Here is a 26,315-nt window from a genome sequence, read left to right on the forward strand (position 1 = left end):
TATTACTATAATGAGTGAGAAGGTTTCTGTAGCTGAATCTTTCTTCATTATAATGTTCCAATAGAGAAAAGCTACTATAGCTCTAGATCTCAAAGCATTCAAAATGCTACGGGACCAAGCTGTTGGGATCGACCAATGACAAGAACGGCGGGGAAACACTACAGAGAGCGCCACTGGCAGCATGAATAAAGGCAGACAACGTGCAGGGGGGGGGGGAAGGGGGGGGGGGGGAGGAGGAGGGGGGGGGGGGGAGGTCCGAGGCAGGGGTAGGCTCATAGGGTAGGCTACGGGAAAACGAGGTAGAGGCGGAGCTTATCTTTGAGCGTGTATGCATGTGTGTGTGTGTGTCCTTGCTCACCCCTCCTCCTTTTAGCTACCCCACCCCCACCTCTCCTGCCCCCCCCCCTCCTCTCGGCTGCCCGCCCCTGAGTCTGGAGCAGCAGCAGCAGTGGAGCTTCACTGCCTCTCCTCGCCTCACAGTGCGGGAATATACCAGCGGAGAGCGGAATGGATACGGAAGGGAGCCAGAGCAGCCTGTCCTCCGGCACGGACAACTCCCCCCACGACCCCTGGTAAAAGCCTCAGCCCGTCCGCCTGCCTTTTGCTCGCCTCTCGGCCCGATTTGAGTTCACCTTGGACTTTAGTTGAGTTCAGTGCGGGAGCGGAGCAGCGCCGAGACAAAAGACAAGCACGCTGTGTGTGTGTGTGTGTGTGTCTGTATGTGTGGGATGGATCCACTCAGCGAAGGAGACACAGACGCACCGCTGCTTTCCGCCTGTTTCCCCCCCTCTCTTGTTTGTTTATTTATCTCGGGTTTCCTCCAGAAGGCCAAATTGCAACTTCTCCTCCATCATCTGGAAAATCCTCTCCTTTTTTTTTTTTTTTTTCCTCCTCCAGGGGATTATAACGGCCCGACTGGCCGATTGGTGACTTCGCAACATGGCCGATGCTTTCTTCTTACTTTATTGATGCTATATTACACATTATTCCTCTCCAGTTTCCCCCATTGAATGTGAATGTGATGTGCTCGAAAGACGGCGTGCTATTCTGTGTGACTTACAGCTTGTATTTCTCTCATTCAGCAAAATGTTCATCGGGGGTCTGAGTTGGCAGACAACACAAGGTGAGCTGTCCCGCACGCTACTTTAATAAGTCTGAATGAAAGCCTCCTGTTTACTCCTGTTTTCTAGCTTCCATCTTACCCGTGAGGCTTCCTGGAGTTAAAGAGAAACACTGTAGCCTAAATAGTTTAATCAAAGCCTCCTATTCAATAAGGATCAGCTCTTAGGATTTAGACTTGCCGAGACGCAGTGAGATTAACACTGGAAGTGCATGCACATACGACGACTTTGTCTGCCTTTTCCTGTGCGCTCATTACACAGAAGGGCATGTATAGTAAAAGCGATCGATTATTCGGCGTTAAAGCAGAAGTTATCGCTCGCGTGTTGTGTCCCTTATTGTTGCGCTCTGCTGAATCCATTCATTTATTTTAAGACCCATGAGCGCAAGCTGGTTGACGAATACAGTTGTATTCTTGTTGCGGCAGCCCTTGTTATTATCCCGCTGTTGGCTGCTATGTCGGAACTGCAATCGTCACCAAGTATAGCTTTATTTGTGGACCGCAGGGCCTAATGGGCTGTTAATGCTGAATGGCCAGATAGCCCGTGTAGGCTACAGTCTCTGAGGACTGGAGGGACACAAACACAACGTGGTCAGCCAGACCCCATTGTCTCTTTCCAGCCACTGCCTGCCCACCAGCTCACCAGGGCCTGTAGGGAAAGTCACATCTGATTGTGGATTTATTTAAACATGTACACTTGCTGTCTTTGCAGAGGGCTTGAAGGAGTACTTCTGTAAATTTGGCGAGGTGAAGGAGTGTATGGTGATGCGGGATCCCGTTACCAAGCGGTCGAGGTAAGAAGGAGGCGTGTGCGCTCCGCCGTCCTATCACTGGATGCCTCATGCTCTTCCATGCTTTACCATTAGGCTGTTCAAGCTGCCGTGAATTTGCATTCTGGTTTTTGAGTTGAATTGCATGTTCTTTCTCCTTCCGCAGGGGGTTTGGGTTTGTAACATACGCAGAACAAGCCGGTGTGGAGAAGGTTTTGGCGCAAAACAGACACGAGTTGGATTCCAAAACGGTGAGTTATAGGCCTACCTTTTGAAGAGCTGAATGCTGCCAGCGAGTTGTTCTGGGTAACTTTTCCCAATTCTGTGTAGCATGTTTTTTTTGTTCCCCCCCTCAGTGCATTTTGCCTCCCACCTTATGGCTTGTAAAGTTGAGGAGTGCGTTTTGGAGCAGCCCTCCCTCCTCCTCTTTCTCTGCTCATTTCCCTCTCCAAATCCCGGTTCAGGGCGCCAACATGAAAGCGTTCTTTCTTGGTCTTCATTGCCATGGTTACCTGGGGACCTGAATGGGGTAGGAGCCCCTGCTAAACCCTCACAAGGTTTATGCAGAGAGCTCACAAGTTTTTTTTTTTCTTCTTCTTTTTTTATAGAAAATATCAGCACCAGTTTTCTGGTGGCAACTCTGAAAGGAAAAAAAAAAGTTTGAGGAAAGGAAACAGTTGTGGCAGTTGTTCCCAAACTGATGTCAGAGGGGGGGAGTCTGTGAGGTCCAAATGAGTCTGAGTTGAATTTAAATATTAAATTAGCCGCTGGGGTTAGTTTGAACAACTACTGTGATCAGAGGGTTCTCTGTGATTTCCCCTCTTACGCTACTGACACACAAAGATTCAAATAGGACAAATCAGTTACCAGATATAGGAGTCAGAACACACAATGCGCTTGTGTTTAGCTACATAATAATAATAATAATTTGTAACTATACGGAGGACGGTGACGCGTAGACGTGTGTGTATCCCTGCGTTTGAGTCAAAGCTGCTGACTCAGATTTCAATATCTGTGAAGGTGTGAATGTTGTTGTCTTGGTTATGTAGATTAGTTGTAGAAATGGGGACTGGGTGTGTCAGTTTGTGTCCTACACACACACACACACACACACAGAGACACACACACACACACACACAAATATAATAGGATCATTTGAGAGTGAAAATCGGTGGCACAGGAAGGCAGCAGAGCCCAGGGGTGGAGAAAGGTAGAGTTGGTTAGCTGTTGGAGCAAGCCTGTTGCCGGGGGTGACGCCAGCCACAGGAGACAGTGCTGTAACTGCACAGCCTGATGGGATTTATGTCTCCATAACAACTTCTCAGCTATTTTGCATCAACTTAAGACACTCGGCTCGGTTGGGTAGCAGAGCCACACACACACACACACATATAATGTTATGTCACGACAGACCTTTATACTTAGGTGTGAGTGTGTGTGCAAGATGATCTGTGTGCTTTTAAGTGCAGTTTTCAAATGTTTGAATTGAATTGCAAAGTTTGATCTTTCTGCGCAGTTGCTGTGAGTTTTATTACAAAATGAGTGTTTCTGGTTTTCAGTTATAGCTTGGATGCAAGTTCTAAGCAACTGTAAAGTGTTAACTCTATGAGTCATATTAACGATTAAACCTAGGTACAGTCTTTGAGAGCCAGAGTGTGTGATGTGTGATGAACATTGCTGGCAGGCCACTGGTGGGGTTAGGCGTTGCCCTATTATAAACCAAAATACAGCATAACGCTAAACAATAATAATGTTAACTACTCAAATGCAGCTGTGGTTGCTCAGGTTGTTGTGGCAGCAGTCTGCGGGGGAAGCACACCGTGCTACCATTTATCCAACCAGGCGTTTTAAACAGGGTTGTGGTTGCCATTTTGTTGTTTACATTTCGGAATATTGGAGCCTTCATTTTCTTTATGTGTTTGCAAACCTCTCAGGTAAAGACAATAATGACTGTATTGCTTATCACAATACATTACAATGACAATACATCAATATAATATCACTGATGCAAAATGACCGAATGTTGTGCAGCAGCAAAACAGCTCATTCCTCAAAAGCGCAACACGGTTTCCACTTTTTCTGTGCTTATTAATAATTATAAATAAAGCCTTTCAAAGAGTACATTATTGTTCAAGCATTGAGTCAACTGTGGGTCAAATTCAGTTTTTAATAACATGCGTATCTTTATGGGATCAGTGACAACCTCTCTGTAACGTTTCCAACACCTGTCCCAATTACATTTTTTTTTCTATATTTATTTATTTCTATGCACTTTGTGTTCTTCTTGCACCTGGACTCTCCCTCCCTCCCCCCCCCCCTCTCCACAGTTAGAGGAGGATAACTATTGTTTGATCAGCAGGAGATGTGAGAAAGACATTCCTCCGTGGAATGAGGAAGAGTATTCGAGAATCTGATCCCCCCCACACTTCTTTTTATGCTGAGCCTTTGGTTTGTGAGAAAAGACGCTACATGGCCTGAAGAAGAGAGACAAGGAAGGTGAATGAAAGGGATGTAACAGAGCAACAGGGTGCTGTGTGTAGGGACCCAGGGTTAGAAGTAAACTACATTAACTGGCGCAAGGTTCATACCACTGGTTACAAGTGGTATTAAACATTTACAGCCCAGTGCTGTACTATTACGTCCAGTATTATTTTAAAGCAACAGTCCAAACACCAATTGAACATTATGGTTACTGTCAATACCTGTGGGCCAATATTTACATGCAACACACGAGAGGTTGTCGTTTGCTTTTAGAGTGAGGTTGTTTTGGTTGGTTGTGTTGGTCGGAACAGAGTGTGGCCTTAGGGCAGTGGTGTGCTGTTGTATTTCTCTGGACAGAGAAGAAGGGCACAACTGGTATTTGTTTTCTCTGAGGAAATAGTTTACTGGAACCAGTTACGGGGTAGAAGAAAAAATGAGACCAGATATTCTCTGAAATGCCACTTCTCATTGACTCGGATTAGCGAGGGGAGATTTTAGATTTTGGCATGATATTATCTGTTATGTAGTTACGGTATATGAGTTTTCAGATGAGACAAAATGTTCATGGGATTTTGTGACGTGAAATTTGTCCGCACAATTTTGTTTCACTTACTCGGGCAAATAAGTCATGGATTATTGTGCACTTTTTAATTCTTAAGATAAATAAACATGTTTCTTTAGCCACATTCAAAGTGCAGTACGCAGTACTTGATGATGATGTGCTAGTAATGTGTAATAACATAGTAATTGGTAGGGGTGTGAATCTTCGCTGGTCTCACGATTCAGTTCTGTCAACGAATCGATATGATTCAATATCCCGATGCATCACGATGCGCCACCTCCTCAAATGTATTATATATTGCTACACATGGTTTTCGTCAACAAATGTATATATATATATATAAAACCTCCCGTTTTTATTGCATCTGCTCTTAAAAAAAGTCACTTCCTGAACAAAGCGGACAACCAACAAAAGGCAAAAAGAAAAAAAGCAGCGACTGAAAAAATCAACAAGAAACATCAGTAGGCAATCATTGATTATTGTCTGTCAATGCATCGATGCAGAATCAGCCACGTCCACGTGCAATGATTCATTTCAACACCCCTAGTAATTGGGTAGTGTTCCAAAATAATCCCTAAATAACCCAAGTTTAACGCTGAACAAACATTAATTGAAAGAAAATGATCATTTTTTATAGAAGAGAATGACCAAAATGAGGCTCATACAGAAGATTCTTTATTTTTTTTTATTTTTATTTTTACACCAGGTAAACAAGAATGCCCTTTCTGAAATGGGTTACAGTAGGTGGTAATTGCTGCTTTTAGCATGACCATCTGTGAAGGTACAGTCGTGGTCCCCAGCATGGTGCTTATATAGCTGCTTCCGTCTATTGCCTACAGTATGTTAGCACCAGCCTCTGTGGACCATTGGCACCACGGTCTGCCGTGGCCACTGGTCTAACACCTAGTTAGTGGTAGTGGCTAGTAGACTTCAGTTGCTAGCACCAGCTCCTCGCTCCTGACTGGAGATTAGCTGGTAGTGCTGACGTGGACAAAATTGGAGATGGGGGATGGAAAGGGTGGAGGAGAGGAGAGTGAGGGAGGCCCAGCTTCTGTGCTGTAATTAGTATAGATCTGAAAAGCAACTAATCCGATTGAGGGAAACAAACTGGATTGGGCTTGCGTGGTCCATGCGTGGCCTCAGATCCGGGGATAAAGCCTGGATCCTGGGTTCTCTGTCCACGCACAACCCTCACCCCCTTACCACCACCACCACACACACCCGTCCTGGCGAGGCGCCCTAGCAGGGTTACAAGGGCAGCGGTGGGGTTGGGGCTGGGGCTGGGGGGGGTGCCTCATTAGTGAGCTTCGTTAACTAATTACTGTGCCATTGTTCAGTTGTGCAGATTGACCCTGCTGGCCTGAGCCCAAACCAAGTCTCTCTCTTGCTCTGCATGCATGCATTGACATGCCAACTCCTTTTGTCTCCTCTTCTGTTTATAGCTTTTTGTTAAGCTTATATTGATTATAGTGCCATAATGAGGCAGACTGTGGTGCCCTTTTTTTTTTTTTTTTTTTTATCAGTGTGGGTGTTTGCCATTTTGTTGCAAGAATGTGTTGGCAGGTTGGCTAATGTGTCACAGCTTAAATGTCTGTATATGACTCTGTGATTGGCAATGCACTTGTTGTCAGTAGAGGTGGATTAGCGTTTCTGTGTGTATTCATGTATTCTTGCCTATTTAATTACATATGTGCGCCACTTTGTATACATGTGTTGGTGTTTATGTTTGTGCTACATTATGTGGGTGCTCGTAAGTGAGTGTGTATGCATGTGTGCCTGCGGGGGTAGCACCGGAGCCCCAGTTCCTCTACGGGCCCATCTGTTTTGTACTCTTTGTCCTGTTAATTAATGAAATCAGAGGGGCTGCCTGCTGGGACGGCCCCGCTGCACCGCCACACTGGACAGGCCCACTTTCTCATGGGCTGACTCTGTTTTCCAAATGAATGCCTTCTCTTTCTCCCTGTGCTTTCTCATTTTCACGCTCTCTCCTTTCTCTCTTCCTCGCTCGCTCTCTATCCCTATCTGGCTATCCATCTATTGATTTGACGTCCTATTTTTTATTTGTTTTCCAGTTTGTAACACTGGTGGACGCGCTGGGCCACGTGAGGTGAATATTGGTCGTAGATTAGTCTAGTCTTCAAAGCTAAACCACTAAAATCATATTGTAGGCTCACTATGCTACTTTAGGTTGAGTGGAGGTTGGATGTCATGAAGCAGGATGTTAGTCAGACCATTTCACGAACACTCAGTCATAACTCTTCTTTGTCAGTCTGGAAAGAGCAACTTTTTCTTCCTAGAAAGGTTTAAACATCATTCACGCGTAGTTATGTTGTCACCACTGTTGATTGGGACTGTTACATCGCAGAGCCACTTCTCAAATGTCCAGCCTCTGAAGAGCTATTTCTGAGTGTTGCAAACAATGACCTGGCTAAGTCATTTTACCTTTTGCTTTGTGGCCTATCTGTCTTCCCCGAGGCTAATCCGACAGTCTGATAGATGCTTTAGTTTTCATTTATTATAGCCTTCTTCTGAGTGCAGCCAGATGTAGAAATGACTTGTTAGATATTTTCTGTTATTTCGCTGAAGTGGAATGTTGTTTTTTTTTTTTAACAGCATGGCATGAATGTAGCCGTAGTAGCACTACTACAGATATTGCATTAGGTCTAACCTAGTCTAGTTGGTAACCTTCTGTATTTTAGGATGTCTTTTCAGAGCTCTTGATGATTTAAAAGCTATGAAATATTGGTGTTATGACAACATGTGAAATATGGGTGGGAAATATGATGATATACGTCATGAGACATAAACATTTGTCAACGGATCTTCCTGTACCGTTTGTCTCTTTAATGTCTCTGATTAACACGATTGTTGCCTCAATGTGATGATGCATCTTGACTTCGTAAGATGTTTCATTAGCTGGATAAGCCAAAAACAAATCCAGTGTCCGATTATTTTATCCATTTTATTTATAGTTTTTTTAGTTGAGTTTTAAGAAAGTGTATGACAATATATATATATTCATTTTGTGACATAATCTATTCTAGATGTACTGATTACCTACCTCTAACGTAAAAAGGGCTGTTTCCAAGCAGAATTGAAGAACAAATGGATCTTACAAAGATCCATTGACAGGAGGCTGGTTTTCAAAATCACCACATGCTGTTAAATTAGTAAAAAAAAAAATGCTGTTGGATGTTTGTGTTTGTTTGCATTCAGGCTGATGGAAACTAATTTTTGGCAAATATTCTACTGAATACACTGTACGCGACTGCAGCCTTGTGACCGCTGTTATAGTCAGCTCGTGGTCTCTGTCTCTGTCACATAATGGCCTCAGGGTAGCACCTGTCCTCTAGTTTTGTTAAAATCGGGGTGAAGGCACCTCTCAGCAGCCGTATCTCCCAGCCACTTTACAACAGGACTGTTTTGTAAAGATGTGTTATTGTAAAAACATGTATTTACAAGATTACGAAGCACAATAGTTAATAATGGCTAGGTAATGGCTGCCTGTTGTGGTAGTCTTCTAGTGTGATTCTGTCATTGTGTATCCTTCGAAAGGGCTCTGCACATGTGCACTGTTACTTGCACTGTGATACTTGGAGTATATAGAAATGGCTACATCTGTATTTGCCTTTTGTAGTATTTGTGTCTTTTGCTCTCATCTTTTTGATAAAAAACCAAAAACAAAAACAGGTGGTGGTACAAAGGTCACCGTGATGGTAATCATACAGTATGAAGCCACTCATCTATTATGTTCCATTTGGCCCACTAAGCACAGATCCTGTAAGAAATGCTGTGTTGTTGTTGTTTGGTAGTGCGCTGTGTTGTTGCACTGCTGTTGCCTATAGTTGCCGGTGGCTTTGTTTGCCCTTGTCACCTTTGTCTTTGTGCTCACACCAGCTGGAGGTGACTCCTCTTGTCTTTGTGCCGCACTTTAAGGTGCAAAGACCTTCTGCAATCCTTTCCAAGGACGCTGCTGCTGCATTTTACACAGCGCCGCGTTCTCGAAGAGGTACTTAAAGGTCCTCGTGTGATACTTTCGTCTGTAGATTTGTCATCAGACGCGGTAAATCATCACAGGAAAGAGATGAAAGGATTGTTAGAATATTGAAAGAACACACTCTCCCGTTGTATTGTGTGTATTGTTCACATTATAAGTACTTATTTCTGGCCATTTGATAAGCTCCTCTTTAGTTGCCAATATCAATTCAATACCTCTGATAGCGGCTGTGTGAGACACAAGGGCTTTTGCTTCACACATCCAATTATTAGAACAAAGATGGAACTCTAAGACCATAATACACTACAAGGTCCTGTGACCTAAAATCATCTCTCTCGTTGGCTTTAGTGAGAATAACACAAGATTCCTCACAAATTTAAAATGCCAAGCCAGGCTTTGCATATTTAGCATTATTAAAGGCCAGCTCATTCAAAACTCATTTGCTTCTAATTTTATCTGTAACCCTGACCACTGCTGAGACATTCCACTTGGGAGAAATATGTATACAGTCAAATCTGGTTACTCCAAAATGGAACTTGTCTGGATTTGTGAGATTTAAAAATATATATATATCCATCTGAAATGTATTCAGAATATTAAATGCTCATTTTGGATTCCAGACTGCCCTGCTCCATCTAGCTTGTGACTAAGATGTATTTAGTTGTGTCTCAACACACAATTTAGAGAATGTACGTATTCACGTCTCACTCTGTATTTTGTTCCCTAGGCCTGTTTGTTTGGCTGGTGTGTTTGGATTTTTTGGGACTTGCATAAACAAGGGTCTACTATACATACTCACAGATTAGCATATATGTTCCATTTCTGGAAAAGGAAAAATATTTGTTCTATTGCTTAACCTTTTTTTTTTTAACAGTAATATTTTTTTTGGTTTCCTGGAAACTCAGAGCCCTCTTTAACAGCTCAAAATACATCTGACTTTTTTATAATTTAATTAGGATTTCTTATAGATGATTTTTAACTGATTACATGTTTCAAAAAATGACACATTACTTCTGTTTGGGGCCTCAAAGACAAACTAAATAAATGAATGTAAATTCAAAGGGAATGGTTATTGCTTAAATAATTTCCCACATATTAGGTTTTAATAAGACCAGATAAATAAAAAAGAAATATGTAAAGGACAAAGCTTAGTTGACTTTGCAATTATTATGATTATTTTTACACTTACAGCAGTGGGGTCTGTGGGTCTCCAAAACAATGAGAAGGTAAAGAAAATGTCAACCACAGCTCACTTTTAATAGAACCCTCTAAATATCTGTAATAAGCGGCCTATTGTCACAGTTCATCAGTCATCAAAACATTTAAATGCACACTAGGATGTCTTGAAATGTGTACGTTATTTCAACAACAGAAATCTTTTACTATTACCAATTTAAAACTCATCTGAACTCATCTCACCCCTACAGATCGACCCGAAGGTGGCGTTTCCCCGCCGGGCTCAGCCTAAGGTGAGTGCACCCTGAAGGGGTTAACAGCAAAAAGGAGTAGTGATGATGTCATATGTCACCCCTCATCACGCAGTCCTCTGGTTGGCTGGGATTAGAGTCAGGCAAGTGACCAAAGAAGAGCGGCAATCCACTTGTCCAGCCTGACACAGCGACCCTTGACCCTAACCAACCCCTGACCATCAGCACCCAACATCACACACACACACACACACACACACACACACACACACACACACACACACACACGCTAAGCTAAGCTAAACTAAGTACAAGCTTAACACAAACAAACACAAAGTCTCTTTATCACCAGCATCTACCCCCTGCCTAATGTGATTAGTGTTAAACGATGCCGCCTTCTTCTTCTTCTTCTTCTTCTATGTTACTAGCTGGTGACCAGGACAAAGAAGGTCTTTGTCGGAGGACTGTCAGTCAATACCACCATCGAAGATGTGAAGCATTACTTCGACCAGTTTGGAAAGGTAAACTAATATAAACAAATCTGGTATCTATTTGTGGTCATCCCACTCAGGGATAGGCTCTTGTCTTTCAGATTCTCTAGTGCAGTGGTTCCAAACTTTTTGTGTCAGACTAATCTTAAAGGGGAACTACGCCCGTTTTCAAAATGTATATATGTTATTCCTATGGTCCAAAAAAACCAAATCTCTCCCAAATCCCAAAACTAGAGTGCTAAAACTTAAATTTGTCATCAAGTATAAAGTCTGCTCCCTAGATAATGAATTGGGAAAAAATATTACAGATGACACAGAGCACCCAGGGGAATGTACATTTACTGAGAACACTACAATAGAATAAAGAAAACAAAATCAGTCTCCCATTCACTGTCTATTGAGCAGGTGCAGACTTTCTGGCTTTAAAGGAGAGTGACAAATATTGATTGAACTTTACTAGGCCATGGAAATAACATTGGAATTCTTCATTCAGGTGGTGTTTCCCTTTAATTACCCTTTATCAACAACCCCCCCAACATCATGTTACAAATTTGTTCACATTGAATTGAGTTTAAACAAGATATTGTTTAACTAATAATGATATAAAAGTGGATATGATACTGTATGTTAAAAATATTTTTTTCATACGATTGAACTGTTTGTTAGGTGGGTTTGGTTAGGTTTGCATTTGTAGTACTACTACCATCTGGAGTGACAGAAGCGGGATGTTTATCCATTACTTTTAGCTATTTCAGTCGTTTGTCCAGTAGCTAACTATTTAAACAGTTTATCCATCGCTATTAGCTCATATTCACTATTTCAACCATTTTCCTTTTAGCTATTTTAACCATTTATCCATCAGCCAACATTTTCAATGGTTAACTCTAACCCTCATCCATCACTTTTAGCTAACATTAACTGTTACTCTATGTATCTCTGTTCGCTTGCTAACATGTTCTCACCCACTCTGAATTGCATATTGTGGTGTTCAGGTGTTAAAGCTGGCTCAATATGTGGTCAGATTTTTTTTTATATAAAAACGAAATTTCTATTTTATCAAATTACTTGAGCTACTCCACAATCTTTCCATGTACCCCCTGGCAACTGCGGAAGTACCCCCCTGGGGTAAAAGAACCCCTGGTCTAGAGCTCACTGCTCTAATGGACTGTGCACCTTTGATAGATTATATTCATCTGTTGCCCCCATCCCTTTGACATATCTCAGCTTTCAAAAGGCTTGTTTTTCTCATTTTGTGTGACTATTTTTCCCCTTTTCATTTGAGTCGAGGCACAACAGAAAGTGCAAAAGGGACCTAATTACAGAAAACTACCAGCAAATGTTTAAGGGGAAAGAGAGGACTTAAAGAGAGAAAGAACTAAAAGAAATTAAATAAAATGCTTGTTGGCCATTGATGGTCTGGTCTGCCAGCTACAGTATTAGTTAGTTTGTTAGTTTATGTCTTTTGTTAGCTGTTTTGCTCTTTTATGATCACATCTTAGTGTTTTTGGCTTCTTCATTTGTCTTGCTCAGCTCCTTTGAATGAAATTTGGTGAAAGGCAAACACATGCTGTGGAGACAGATGAGTGGCCGGGGAGAAGGAGGAAGAAAAAAAAAAAAAAAAGCAGCAAGAGGAGGGGAAGAGAAGAGGGAGATGGCGTGGGGGACTGAAAGGGAAGAAGCAACCCCCCGTAGAGAGAGAGAGGGAGGGGGGCTAAGAAGGGTTGAAGGGCAGAGAAAGGGAAGAATGTTGAGATAGGGAAGAAGAAAAGTGGCTATGAAAGGGGGAAAACACCAATCTGATGGGCCATAAATGTATCCAACCAACTTTGGGATGTTTGGGAGTGTGTTTGAGTAGAGTTCAGGCTCTTCAGTATTAACTAATCAAATGCAACAGCTGCTCCTGTAACAGCCCCCACACACACACACACACACACACACACACACACACACACACACTTTACCCAAAATCAGTACCTCAGACACCAACTCCTCTTCCATCCCACATACACATACCCTGCTCCAGTCCCTCCCAGCTTGTTGCCGTGGTGACCTGCTTTCGTCCATTGTCCCGCTGTAATCCAGTGTTTGTTTTTTTTGTTTCCCTTAAAAAATGTGTACGAAGAGTGCATTTGCATGAATGGAAAGCAGGGTGTGTGCGTGCAGGAAAGTGTGACCGTGGCATCGCCGTAGCTGCGATGGGAGAGAAGCTCGCATACATTTGTACAGACTGTAAGACTCACAGCCAGTGATCCAGTTGTCACAAACATTGCGTGTGTGGTTCTGCTGTTGGTGTAAGCAGGAGAAGAGTCTGAAAATGAACATTGCTTCAGAACGTAGGCCCTAATGGATTGGAATAAATTAAGAGCACAAATCTCCTTCTGCCTTGTGTCTGTCTGTGTTTCCTGTCAGTTGGCCTCTGGCTCACGTTTAGGGTTTTACCATATTTCGGGTGCTAGTTCAGATCCACATGTCTTCTAATTGTGGGTCGTGGGTCCTGGTCAATGGTGCATGTTGTGACATGTGTCCTGGTTCCTGACTTGTGTTTTATAAAATGGCAGCCCTGTGCCGAATCAGTTTTCCCTGGTGATCACTGACAATCATATCTAAGACAACACTCCCTCAGCAGGATGAGGGAATATTTGGACTGCTTGGACACGTGAGACCAAAGCTGTATCATGGATAGCGCCAATTCCAAAGTGCATTCCTGCTGAGCGGGAGGTAGTTTTTGTTTATTATCTGAGCCTGGTTACAAGGTGCAGGTTGGGATGGAGTAGGACTCAGTGTCCTGTTTATTTTCGTACTGTGGCACCGCCTCGCAAAGGAAAACACAGAATGCACTATGCATTATCTGCAACTCTTTGATACGTGCAGTAGTTTATTTTTTTTGCAGTATACTTCTGAAGGCGCACCTACATAAACTTCATTAGACTCACTGGACTGAAATGGCTGCTCAGTTGACACGGCAGGTGTTTTGGGGCCAAAAGGCAGGAGTCAACGGTATGTGTTAATGTGGGGTTTCCTTACTGAACAAATCGGAGCTCCTGTTGCTAAATGTCACTACGGCAGCCATGTTTGTATGAGACATGAGTCTGAATGCTGAGGTGAAGGTCTTGTGATTCCCCTCAACCGGGTGGAAAGTCGAGAACACCACTCTTCTTTTTGGCTGAACGCAGAGCCCGTGTGATTCAGAGAATTGTGTTTTAAACTGGTCATCAGGCATTCCGGTCATACAGTCAATTATGTTAAACGCGAAGGAATTCCCTGTTTTCACACCTTTTTATTCTGCTTATAGTACTTCACATGAAAAACTACCGTTAAAATCCCTTTTCTGAAATCAAGTGAGAGAGTAAGTCAGAGCAGTAAGCAAAGGAAGGAGTGGATAAGATGAGAAATGCAGCATGGACAGGGCAGACGGGAAAAGTTGGGACTCCACTCACCCATGTGAGTTGCCGATTAGGAGGCTTGACTGAACACTTTGTTTGCTGGCCTGTTTAGAGAGAGATGGCTGGAGAGAGAGAGAGAGGAGAGAATGAAAGAGGGAGATGTAAAGAGACAGAAGGGAAAACATGTGAATGCCACCTTTCATAATCTCGCAGAAAGTGTAATGGACTTGTCAGCAAACGCTTGTTTTTCAGACAATAGCTGCACGCTTCACTAAAACATGGATATTTTTAATGCTGCGCTCGGAAAGCTGCGCATGATCACAGCTGACCCCATGTTCTTCGGTACATCTGAGAATGTCAGAACTTCATGAGAATATGACCTTAACTTTTTTTACTCTCTGCATGCATGCTGACTAGTTAGTTACTGAGCCGCTGCTAAGCCAATCTCAGACCCCCACAGCTATCCAATCAGATTGTCTTACATCACCCTGGGCCGTGGACATCGGAGATCATCTTCTTATTGGTTTTGGCAAGGGCAAGGGGCTGGTGTGCGACCACAGCATAAGCTCACACACGTGACGGAATATTTCTCAAGTCAGCGTGCCATTGTATGCTAATGGAAGACAATAAGATGAAACACATTAGCATGACTGCACAGCATATTATCTTTGGCTTCTGGCTTCAAAAATGTGGCTTAACAGCTCAAAAGCTCCTCAGACCAACCGTCGGTCATCTCTTCCAGAATAGATGTGGCTAATGCTAACATGAGGGCTAGCTGTGCAACGTGTAACTCTACGCTTATGATAACATGTTGGCTTGCAGCTGTCTACTTACTGTCCTGTTCCCCGGCTCTCTGCTGTGTCATTGAGTTTTGGACAACCGGAAGGGTGGAAGGCATGAGGGAAGAAGAGGAGGAGGAGGAGGAGCGATTAAAAACTGAATGAAGGACAGAGAGAGGAGGGGGTGCTCTGTGAGTGTCCAAGCTATATGTTGACAAGGATGAGAGTTAAAAGGGTCAGGTTGTGGACGCCAGGCAACCTTGATCCTCTCCGTGTTCATCATTTTGGCAAGGAAAATCTGAAAATCTTTCACTGGCGCAGGTGTCCTCTCAACTAGAAGGATGTGTTTTACATTTGAAGTAAAGGTTAGAAATTGGCCTGGTCATACAGAGGCCTCTGCTACTCATGTTACACTGGTTTGAGTTTCAGTGCTTGTTGCCTAATGAAAATAGCCATGTAGTCATACTCCACATGTATCTCCATGTGATATAGGAAGACCTGTGTTGCAGATTTTTGTGAATGTTGTCGCAGTACTTGTTTTCGGCTAACGACAGACAACAGAAGGTCATTTCCACAGTGATCCCAGGCCTTGGCCTCTCTCTCTCTCTCTCTCTCTCTCTCTCTCTTCTCTCTCTCTCTCTCTCTATCTCTCGCTCTCATATGTCATCAGAGCTCGAGCAGAAGCTGCTTACTTTCCTGCCTGTGAAGGACAAGTGAGGGAGGGAGGAGAGGGTGAAAGGGGGGAGGAGGAGGAGGAGGAGGAGGAGGAGGAGGAATATGAATAGGGCAGTGGAGTGAGAGCAAAAAGGAACATGTTGGGAGGAGGATAATGAAAGGAGAGCGTGTTGACAAAGACCCCAGTTCACTTTGTTCTATATTCTGATTCAAAATGTTCATTTATGCTCTATCAAAACTTCACCTTCTATTTCGTTTTTATCACCCAGTTATTCATCAGTTTCCCCTTTTCTCTTTTTCTGTCACATGCTTTCTCTCCCTCTCCGTTTCTCCTTTCCCTCCATTCTATTCATTGAAATTAGTTGGGGAGGGGTGGGTGGGTGGGGGGCAAGTTCTTCTAATTGAAATTCTTTACAGGGTCTCCATGGGAATGGTAAACTTTGTGGAGAGGGAACAGCGAGGGTGAATGAATGAAAGGGGGGAGAGAGAGAGAGTAGGACAGAGTTTGTGAGAACTCAGGATAAAGACAGACCGAGCGAAGAATGGGGAAGAATTTCCTCCAGCGCCTCGTGAACGGGGAACATTCACTTCTTTTTTACCTTGATGGATTGTATTTCATTTTATTTTTACACAGTGTTTCCCCCCCCCCCCCAGTTCCCCGGCACTCTCTTCCTTTCTCTCCCTCGTAGTCTTTCTTTTTCTTTCCTCCTTTGTCACCTGTCACCCCTCCCTCTCTCCACTGCACCCTCTCCATCTGTTTTCCCCTCTTACTCCAAATGCTAAAGAGGGACAATGGCACCCCATGCTGTGTAATGATTGTGTGTGTGTGTGTGTGTGTGTGTGTGTGTTAATATGTCGAAGCTTATCTATTCTTTGCTTTGTTCTCACAGGTCGATGATGCCATGCTTATGTTTGACAAAACAACCAACAGACACAGAGGTACACACACACACACACACACACACACACACTCACACACACACATTATGTTAAGTAGGGACACCTACAAACATCCGGTGAAAGGAGAAACAGCGTGATAGAGTCACTGTGTGAATGTCCATGAAAAGAAATGCATCCGATACAGGGTCTGGATAGTTCCAGGCCAGGACGCAACTTAACGAGACAAGGGATGAGGAAAGAGGGAGAAGGAAAAGAGTAGGGTGGAGTGGGAGAAATTGGGTGTGAAAATTGGTAGAAGGCAGTAAATCTGGGCTCAGTTTTTGATGGACCACGCCCCATCCCTGCTCCTCCTGATGCCAACAGCTTGATTGACAGGCAACCAACGCAAGGCCTGTTCTGCTGTGGATTAGCTCCTGGTGTTAGAAATGGCTGGCGACCGTCTAATTATATCCACTGTAGAGTTTTTTTTTTTTTTTTTTTTTTTTTAAGTGTGTGAGTTATTGAATGTGGTCAAGTGTTTGTGTTAAAAAAAATGACTCTTTGTAGAAAGGGAAATTCTGTGTTTTTTCCATAATTATTTTTTTTTTTTATCCATATAATTGTGGGATCTGGGGGGGGTCATCTTTGTCACAGACCAGGGTACCGCAAGTGTTGGAATAAGCTTGTGTGTGTTCCAGGCTTTGGCTTTGTCACCTTTGAGAATGAAGACGTGGTGGAGAAAGTGTGTGAGATCCATTTCCATGACCTCAACAACAAAATGGTACGCATGTCAGCAGTAACACAGCTTATCAACCTACAGGTTTCTGTTTAAGAACTAAACGTCATCTAACGAATAAACCTCCAAAACTTTTCAGGATTTTATCATGAAGGCGTGAGCATTATCTCTCACTGATGTTAGGATTTCTTTGAGCTGCTTTTAGTTTTTTCTGCCAGTGTGTCATGTTGTGTAGTTGTGTCTTCCTCTCAGTATTTTATACTGAACGTATTACTGAACATCGGTCTCCTATGCTTCAGGTGGAGTGTAAGAAAGCCCAGCCCAAGGAGGTGATGACGCCGACAGGCTCAGCCAGAGGCCGCTCCAGAGTGATGCCCTATGGGATGGACGCCTTCATGCTGGGCATCGGCATGCTGGGTAAGATCCAAACTCACATATGTACCCCGAAGCAAATAGACTGAAGTCTCCTTAAAGGTTTTATTCATATAGCGGTAGGTGTTGTTGTTTAGAGCAGAAGCTTAACACAACATGAACACTGACAGTTATGGACAGTTTTATCGAATAGGTCTTTACTTAATATCACAATTAGTGAGTTAATAACCGTTTAAATGAAAGGCTACTTTTCGCATATATAATTGAAGAGTTTGAGTTATTGCTGAAATTTGATTTTCTTCCGAATTTCTAATTCTTGTTATTCAAAATATAGGCCTTTTTTAAAGCTACATTTAAACGCGTAATTGTATTTTTCAACGTGAGAAAGGTTTGATGTCCATTTGTCCAAATAATAACGTATTTGTCACGGACAGCGACTTGGTGGACGCACCGCAAATTTCCACGTGGGTCTTGGCCTGTTTAGTGCTCTTTATCTTTATCCTGCAATACCAAACTAAACTCGTGCCATGTTAAGCATGTCGTCTGTGGCTCCTTGATGTCATATGTGAAATGTTAAGAAGCGAAATCCAGTTAACTTGAACTAAAATTGGCTTCTTAATTTGGTTGATATTAATCTCCGGCTGATTCTTACGTGCTCATCTCCAAATCATGATCTACGATGTGAACATTTAGAGGTCACAGGCTGAAGGGCACTGGAGTGAAATATGGTTTGAAAGGGTCCTCATTGAGAAAAACAAGCTGAGAGCTGTGTGTGGCATTTGTGGTTGTGTGGCTCCCTCTACTGGACATTTGACATAGTACTTCACTGTATTGTCTCAGTAACGGCTGTAGATGTTGTTTACTCATTTATTTAAATTTTTTTATTTCGCCTTTATTTTTACAGGCAAGTCATTAAGAACAGGTTCTTATTTACAATGACGGCCTGACAAGTGGCATAGCCACTTAGGGAAAGGGAAGAGGGCTAGATAATGAATACATTAGAAATACATACAGTTTAGAAACTACATAAAATACAAGTTGAAATACTACACAGAAATCAATAAACACTTATAACTTAAAATGGGTGAGTAAGAGAGGGAGAAACCGTTCAAATATTTAGCTGGAAAAATGTATTATGTATGTCCGTGAACAAGGATGATATTATGTTTTTTTTCTTTTTGATTATTTTTGGGGGCTTTTCCCTTTATTAGTAGTAGAGACAGTGGATAGACATGAAAGGGGGAGAGAGAAAGGGGATGACATGCAGCCAAGGGCAGCAGGTCGGATTCGAATCCGCGCCGCTGCAGCACTCAGCCAACATGGGGCGAACGCTCGTACTGGGTGAGCTAGAGGCCACCCCGTATTATGGTTCTGAAGGATGAAATGGAAATTAGTTTGTCCAGTTTGAGACTCTTTTTGCAGAGCATTCCAGTCGCGAGCGGCAGCATATTGAAAAGATGCGAGACCAGAGGCAGAGTTGGTTTTGAGAATGCTTAATTGACGATGCATTGAGGACCGGGTATTGTATGTGACAGACTTCGGCTGCAGCAGGTGAACTAAGTAAGGAGGTGATCGGCCAAGAAGGGTCTTGTAAATGAAAGTGTACCAGTGAATCTTACGGCGAATGTGAAGGGAGGGCCATTCGGTCTGGTTTGTTCATAATTCCTCTTTGGTGACCCTGACCCTTAAAGAAATACAGGAAAAAAATCTGTTATGATAACGTGGACGCTTTAATCATCATACTAGGTATCAAGTAGTGCATACTTAATAATGGCTACGCTTGGTTGTTGTTTTTTGGTCATATTTATATAAAATGTAATGATGATAATGTGACATTGCATACTTTGGATACTTGCTGCATTGGAGCAGAGAGAAATAGCTGACAGGAGACTGGTTAGCAGCAGGCCAATGTATTGTTGCATACACAACATTTAACAGCTGTAAAGGTTTATGATGAAAATCCTACTACTAGTAGGGAGGTTTTCACGTGAAACGAATCGATATGTAATCTAATATGTTACTCATTTTCATATTAACCCGCAGGTCTCTATGTCTTCATGTGACCTTATTCAGCCAAGTTTACTAAACAGATGATTATTTCTAATTTTAACAGGTTACCCAGGTTTCCAGACTGCTACCTACACCAGCCGTAGTTACTCTGGAATTGCTCCTGGTTACACTTACCAATTCCCAGGTAAGTCCATATACATGTGACATTTAATGCACTCTCTGTATGTCTTTTAACAGGGAGAAGTAAGTAAGTGTAAAGCATACATTCTGTGGCATGTAGTTGATTTAGCTGTAAAGTACCGGGAAAATGAAATGTGTACAAACTTCCAGAGTGCATGAACACACACACACACACACACACACACACACACACACACACACACACACACACACACACACACACACACACACACACTTAATACCATCTTAAATTGTTTTTAAAATTGTTCCTGTCTGGCTTTCCAAACCCTCCTCCTTCTCTTAAATATCTCCTTGCGTCTCAAATCTCATATGTCCATCATTTGCCTGTTTTCTCCTTATATTCTTCTGTTTATTTGATCTACTTATGTAACCTCCTTTCATTTGTCTGTGTTGCCCCTCCTTTTCCTTCGCTCCTACCTTCCTGCCTGTCTGTCCTCACAGTAGAGGTTTAACTTTTTGTGCCTGTGCTTCCATGTTAGCGTTCTAGTGTGGCTAAATGTCTTTGTGTGTGTGTGTGTGTGTGTGTGGGGGGCTTTGTAGTCTGGCCGGTGGATGGTGACTGTATTTACAAAGCGCTCTCTCTTGACCTTCTCTGTTTCTAGAATTCCATTTAGAGAGGACCCCCCTCCTGACATCATCCCACCCCCATGAGCTGGCAGGTCAGTGGCTCCTCATTCCTCCAAGGGCCCCCAGAAACAAAAAGAAGCTATTTAGCAGAAAAAGTCAAATGAAACTGGTGGCAAGAAAGCCTTTAATCGTATTTCCCCAAATGTCAAACTATTTCTTTAGGTTTCATGTGAACTTTGATGAGCATAGTCAGGTTGTTTACTAGAATAATGAACCATTTTACTCAGGTAATAAAGTAGGCAAAAACACAAGCTTTGTGGCATCCTGCAATTATTCCAGTCACATTTTTTTCCCAACACATCTTTAGAGACGTGTGTGATCCTGTGACTCTACAAATGATCATTTAATCTTACAATAAACTTTCTGTCTGTGAATCCTGTGGCCATATTAACAAAGTGCCAGTTATCTTACCAGTAAGAGTCGTCTTAAATTGGCACTAAAAAGTTCCTAGCCGAGAAATTCCTCTTACAGTTTTTTTCAATTGCTCAACGACAGTGGGCACAACTGGAGTCTACAGAACTACAGTCTGCACAGCAGCAGTTCATGTGGACCAAACTCTAGTTCGTTTTTCATTGCTTGAACACAGTTTTCAAAACTCTACACACTTATCCCATGACTTTAACCACAACGTGCACAACACTGTAGATTTACAGCACTTTGTTCAAATGCTAACACACTGCTGTCAAAACTGTTAACCACACATTCAAAACAGTTCAAAAGATTTCAGTCTGGTGTCTATCAAACACTGCTGATTGCAGTTTTAGCTGAAAGCCTAAGCAGGTGTCTTATTTTAGACTAGTTAATGAACATATATGGTATTTATATAAAGAAAGCTCAGAAAGCCTTTTTTTGTATACAAACACCAAATAAGAATGAAACAATTATACACTGTACCGTTTGAGAGAAACAGGTAAAAGAGCAGATACCAATATGTCCAGGTAAGATGTCTGAGGTTACAGCTATAAAAAAAGTGAAAAACACTATATCTTTACAATAGTAAAACTGCGTTCTTACTGTTTTTCAGAAAGTAATGGAAGTGAAAGCAATAGAAACACCACATTCATTTTTATTTAGAGATAATGCAGACATCCAATGTGATGAAGAAAACTTGCCACATGATGCTGGAGAAAGGCAGGATTAGTCACACTATTCTTTGGTACTGTTATGTACCTTTAGTTTTTTTCCCCAGTAATTCCATAAATTACTAGAGATAAAATACTATATTGAAGAAAACTGCTGATTTTCATTGCTTCTTGTTTACCTTATGTAAAAATTGGTATGTTATACAATCTATATTTTTTCCTTAAATAAACTATTGAGTAGTGTCAAGTCACTCAAACTGTTCAAACTCTAAAGATGAAAAAGTTTATAATTTCTATATTGGTGTTTGATGCTAGTGTTTTTACTCTCAGTGTGTTCTGATTGACAGTGTGTGTTATCTCAGTGAGGATTGTTCATAGTGTTTGGCTGCACTGAGCCTTTTTTGAGACGTGTGTAAAGAGTTGTGTTGCTTTGAATGAGTTTTGCAGGAGATGTGAACTGTTTAGCTCAGGTGCCTGTTGGTAGTGCAGACTGTAGTTTGAGTTTTGCACATGTGACTCCAGTTGTGCCCACTGTCGTTTAGCAATTGGAAAAAACTGTAAGAGCTATTCGCAAAGCTACTTAGAGCAACTTCTACTGAGAATTCTTAAGATAAGAGAACAAGCGGGGGAAACATAAAAAGAAACTTGAATTCAATAAAATTAAAATTTCATTAAAATGTGCATTTAATTCAAACAAACAATAATAGTAAAAATTAAAATTTAGATTGTAGTTTAATTAAATAATCGATTAAATTTAAATTAAAAGTCAAAAATGAAACACAACCAAATTAAATGGTGACATTAAATTAGCAGCATTTGACAAATTATGAGCAGGTCTTTAATGACTCAGGAGTTCTTTGAACTGCCTCTAAATTTTCTACGTTCATAACTGAACCTAATTTAGCCGGTCAGGAGCTTCTTGTTTAGTGAGTACGGCCCCTGCATCTACCAGCAGCTCCTGCAGCTCTGCCTTTATTCTGCCATCTAGTGGCCCTGAGTTGTACTGTCATCCTCCTTGTTTTTATCATAAGCATTATTTTGTTCCTTATTTAAAGAGCCTAAAGTCTGATTTTATAGGATGTTATGTGCAGCACTTTTTTGGATTTTGCCCCCTCCACCAGCTGGATTAAAAATCAGACGACAGATGTTTGTGCAGATGTCATGTCAACCGACACTGAGCTGTAGATTGTGACTCATGATGTGATATTTGAGCGTTTCACAATGACAATGGAATAATTTGGGGTGTTTGTAATCCTCAGCCATTCCCCTGACTGCATATGGACCAATGGCAGCAGCCGCAGCAGCAGTAGTTAGAGGTATGTGTGTGTGTGTGTGTGTGTGTGTGTGTGTGTGTGTGTGTGTGTGTGAGAAACATGCTGAGACAAAGAATGTGTGCACTTGTGCATACACTTGCCTTAGGTAGAAGTGTGTACAATGTCCTTCTTAGACAAATAAAAGAGTATTTTTAGATGTGTGTGTGTGTGTGTGTGTGTGTGAGAAGCCCTCTAGTGAAGAAGCCAAACTTGTCTCCTCTGTCTCTCAGGCTCCACCCCTTCACGCACAGCTGGTTTCCTGAGCACAGGCAGCCCTGGACCAATGGCTGACCTGTATGCTGCAGCCAACCAGGACTCAGGAGTCAGCAGCTACATCAGTGCTGCTAGCCCCGCCCCCAGCACAGGATTTGGCCACGGTCTAGGGGTAGGTCACATGCTCCACCAACACGCCCACACACATTTCAATGCATGCTCGGATGCACGTATTATTCCCAAATCTAATAGAACATGTCTCCACTCACTTGGTCTGTGTATCCCCAGGGACCTCTGATTGCTACTGCGTTCACTAATGGCTACCACTGAGAAGACTCAGGTCACTGAAGATGGGTGGGCCTCTCTTCTGCTGATGAGCCAATCAAAATGCTGGCTGCCCTCTGATGGCACAACCCGATTGGCCGGCCACAGGCTCTTCCTGGCTCTCCTGGCTCCCTGTGGCTTCACCCACTGACTGAATATCTTTTTAAAATCCCGAACTCTGTTTTGCTGTACTAATCTCACTTCAACATAACGTCCCCCGTCTCTCCTCTTTTGTCCTCGTGTAGTGTAATAACTAGACCCCCACCCCTCTGTTATCCATTATTTTCTTTTGAAGCTGAGGAAAGAGATCTGCAAAAAAAAAAAAAAAAAAAAAAGAAATCTCGGAAGCGTTTGTCAAAGTCACAGAGGACTATGTTGAGTTTTTTTTTTATTATTATCTTATTTCAATGTGATACTCGTTTCATTATGAAATCCTTTTAAGCTGTTACTGATGTGAACAGAGAGAGAAAAAGCCGTGCGAGATGGGTCTTTGTCTGAAAACCATTTTTAACAAAGGAAGAACAAAATCCAACAAACTCCTGTTTTTAACTCAAGCATCATGAAACATGAAAAAAAAAAACTAAACTAAAATGTATATTTTGGTAGTCTTTAAAAACAAAACCTTTGTAATATTGTTATTAATATTGACATAATAATGATAATATGTAAGGTATTTTATTCTGTAATTAGTTTTAAAGCAATGTTTTTATGACTGTAAGATATTGTACATAGACGTTGGGTGGGGGTGGGGGGGGTTTGAAGGGGTTACTGAACTGGCTCGCATGTCATTGGTTGGTTTGGAAAGGGTTAATAGCTATTTGATTGGCTGTCATTTACTACTATGTGTGGCCATCTCACTATTTTAATCAGTACGCGTATGGTATATGTGTACGTTGTTGGCCAGTCGGCTCCAGCGATGCTTCAGCTCAGCACTGTCGACGATAGCTGTTGAGAAATAACACTTCCAGGAGTTTGTCTGGCACACTCTTTCAGTTCAATACATTTTGTCACATACTCATCCCTTTGTTTGCTTTGCTTCTTGGGAAAAAAAAAGCAACTTTGACTTTGAACTTTTAACACCATGATGAACCAGATTTCTTGCATCTTCATGAAAACTACTTCAGATTAAGATGACGGACTACGGAAGTATCACAACCTTAAAGAGGAGAAATCAGGGGTTCACAGGGTCGGGGGTTGACTTCCTCTTTTTTTGAAAATATGATATATATATTTTTTTTTTGCGCGATTCACTTCTTAATGTTTTTTTGTTTTTATTGTTTACTTTTTTTTTTAAATAATTCTTTAATGCGGTGTTCTCCACTGGGAAAACAAATGAAGGACATTCTCAGAGAAGCAATTGTAGAAAACATCACAATCATGTTCTGTCTTCTTATCGCTTTTGAAGGTGCATGTGATTGCGTCTGAGCGTGTGTGAGTGAGTGTTTGTGCGCGTACATCAAGGTGTAATATGGAACTACTTTTGGCAACGAAGGAGCATTTCGATTGCCACTTTTTTTGGTACTAAAAAAAAAAGAAAAAAAAAAGCACCCTGTTCCATTGTGGCTGATCTGCTCCTCTCCCCCGCCTCCCTCCCATTTCATATTTAGGTTTAACAAATTTGTACTCCTCTGGAACCAACATATTGTTTCTATACAGTTGCTGCTCCGTGTAGTGGTGAACAGAGGGGGGTTTGGGCAGGGAACCAACTAATGGAACAGGGTTCTCGCTCCCAGTCGGCTCTGATACAGGACCTCAGTACAGACGACACTGGCTGGCAAGGAAAGTCAAAAAGCTGGAACAAATTCAACATTTGCCAAAACAAGTAGGCTGTTTGTTCAGCCTTCTTGCTGCAGCCTGTTTGATGTTCAGCACAGCAGAAAACTTCCTGATCCAGCTGGTTGTTCCTCTGTCAGAGCACCTGGGACACAACATAAAACTACTGCTGGACACCAACACTGTAACTTTTTAACTTACAATAAAGCAATAAGTTATTTTTTACCTTACAAATGAAAATAGTACTATTATTGGTAATAGCAGACGACGCGACGTGTGGATAATTCTGCGGCATTACGACTTATTTTCAGAAAAAAAAAAAAGAAGAAATTATATTTTTCTGTTTTGAGATCTTGTTCCCCTTGTATATTGATTATAATGCTGTCTTTTGTTGTGTTGATGTAAGGAAAAGGGCCAACGCTTTGAGTGGAGCTTGTAGCTCTATACGAGCTCAGTTAAAGTTTAAGATTTGGGCTGTACCCCGCCAAGCTTTACAGCAATGCTTTTCTTTTTTTTTCTTGTTTTCTTTTTCTGATATTTTCAATTTTAAAATCCTAATAAATTATTCTAAAGCATTTGATTGTGATTGTTTTTTTTTATTATAATACAGTTGACTATGTAACATTTCTGAATTTGGAGACACCTAGTGGAAGTAGAAGATATTTCCCCCCTCCATTTTCTGTAAGGTTGTGCGGCAAAAATTCAATTTAATTGAACTTTGACCTAAATATTCTGACCTCCACATGGCACATTCAATGGGAATCTGGCATTGAGGTGCAGGTTAAGTTCATTATGTGCATCTCTGAATTCCCAGTTAAAACTCTGCTCTCTTAATCATTGTAGGACCTGAGTAAAAATATCTTAAGCATGGCAAAAATATCTGTGAGGACACCAGATTAGAAAACTAATATTTTGTTCATCAACACTCCGATGTAATCCTAGTGAAAAAAAGAAAGACGAAACGATTCGAAAACCCTGATTTTGTCATCAGAGATCACTCACAACAAACATGTCACGAGAGGAAACATTTCAACCATATTGGATCCTTTTCTTGCTATAATATTTCTGAGGTGTTATGTGAAAAGCTACCTAAAGAAGAT

The 26,315-nt window shown here is 41.9% G+C and overlaps 1 protein-coding gene across 2 annotated transcripts; it reads left to right on the forward strand.

The window, feature by feature from the left end:
* Window positions 1-429: 429 nt before the first annotated feature.
* LOC114554124 (RNA-binding protein Musashi homolog 1) lies at window positions 430-25,790 on the forward strand. 2 transcript variants are annotated; one of them, XM_028575753.1, is made up of 14 exons: window positions 430-572; window positions 1,083-1,123; window positions 1,833-1,914; window positions 2,057-2,141; window positions 10,358-10,399; window positions 10,786-10,878; window positions 16,576-16,624; window positions 17,263-17,345; window positions 17,600-17,717; window positions 19,786-19,866; window positions 20,486-20,542; window positions 22,852-22,908; window positions 23,136-23,290; window positions 23,371-25,790. In XM_028575753.1, exons 1-14 carry the CDS (start codon window positions 508-510, stop codon window positions 23,446-23,448), a joined length of 1,086 nt encoding a protein of 361 aa, XP_028431554.1. In that variant the 5' UTR covers window positions 430-507; the 3' UTR covers window positions 23,449-25,790. The 2 variants fall into 2 exon arrangements, with proteins under 2 accessions (XP_028431554.1, XP_028431556.1); XM_028575755.1 differs by having other exon boundaries at window positions 23,407-25,790.
* The last annotated feature ends 525 nt before the right edge of the window (window positions 25,791-26,315 follow it).

Source organism: Perca flavescens, chromosome 4 (genome assembly GCF_004354835.1).
Source record: "Perca flavescens isolate YP-PL-M2 chromosome 4, PFLA_1.0, whole genome shotgun sequence".
NCBI lineage: Eukaryota > Metazoa > Chordata > Actinopteri > Perciformes > Percidae > Perca > Perca flavescens.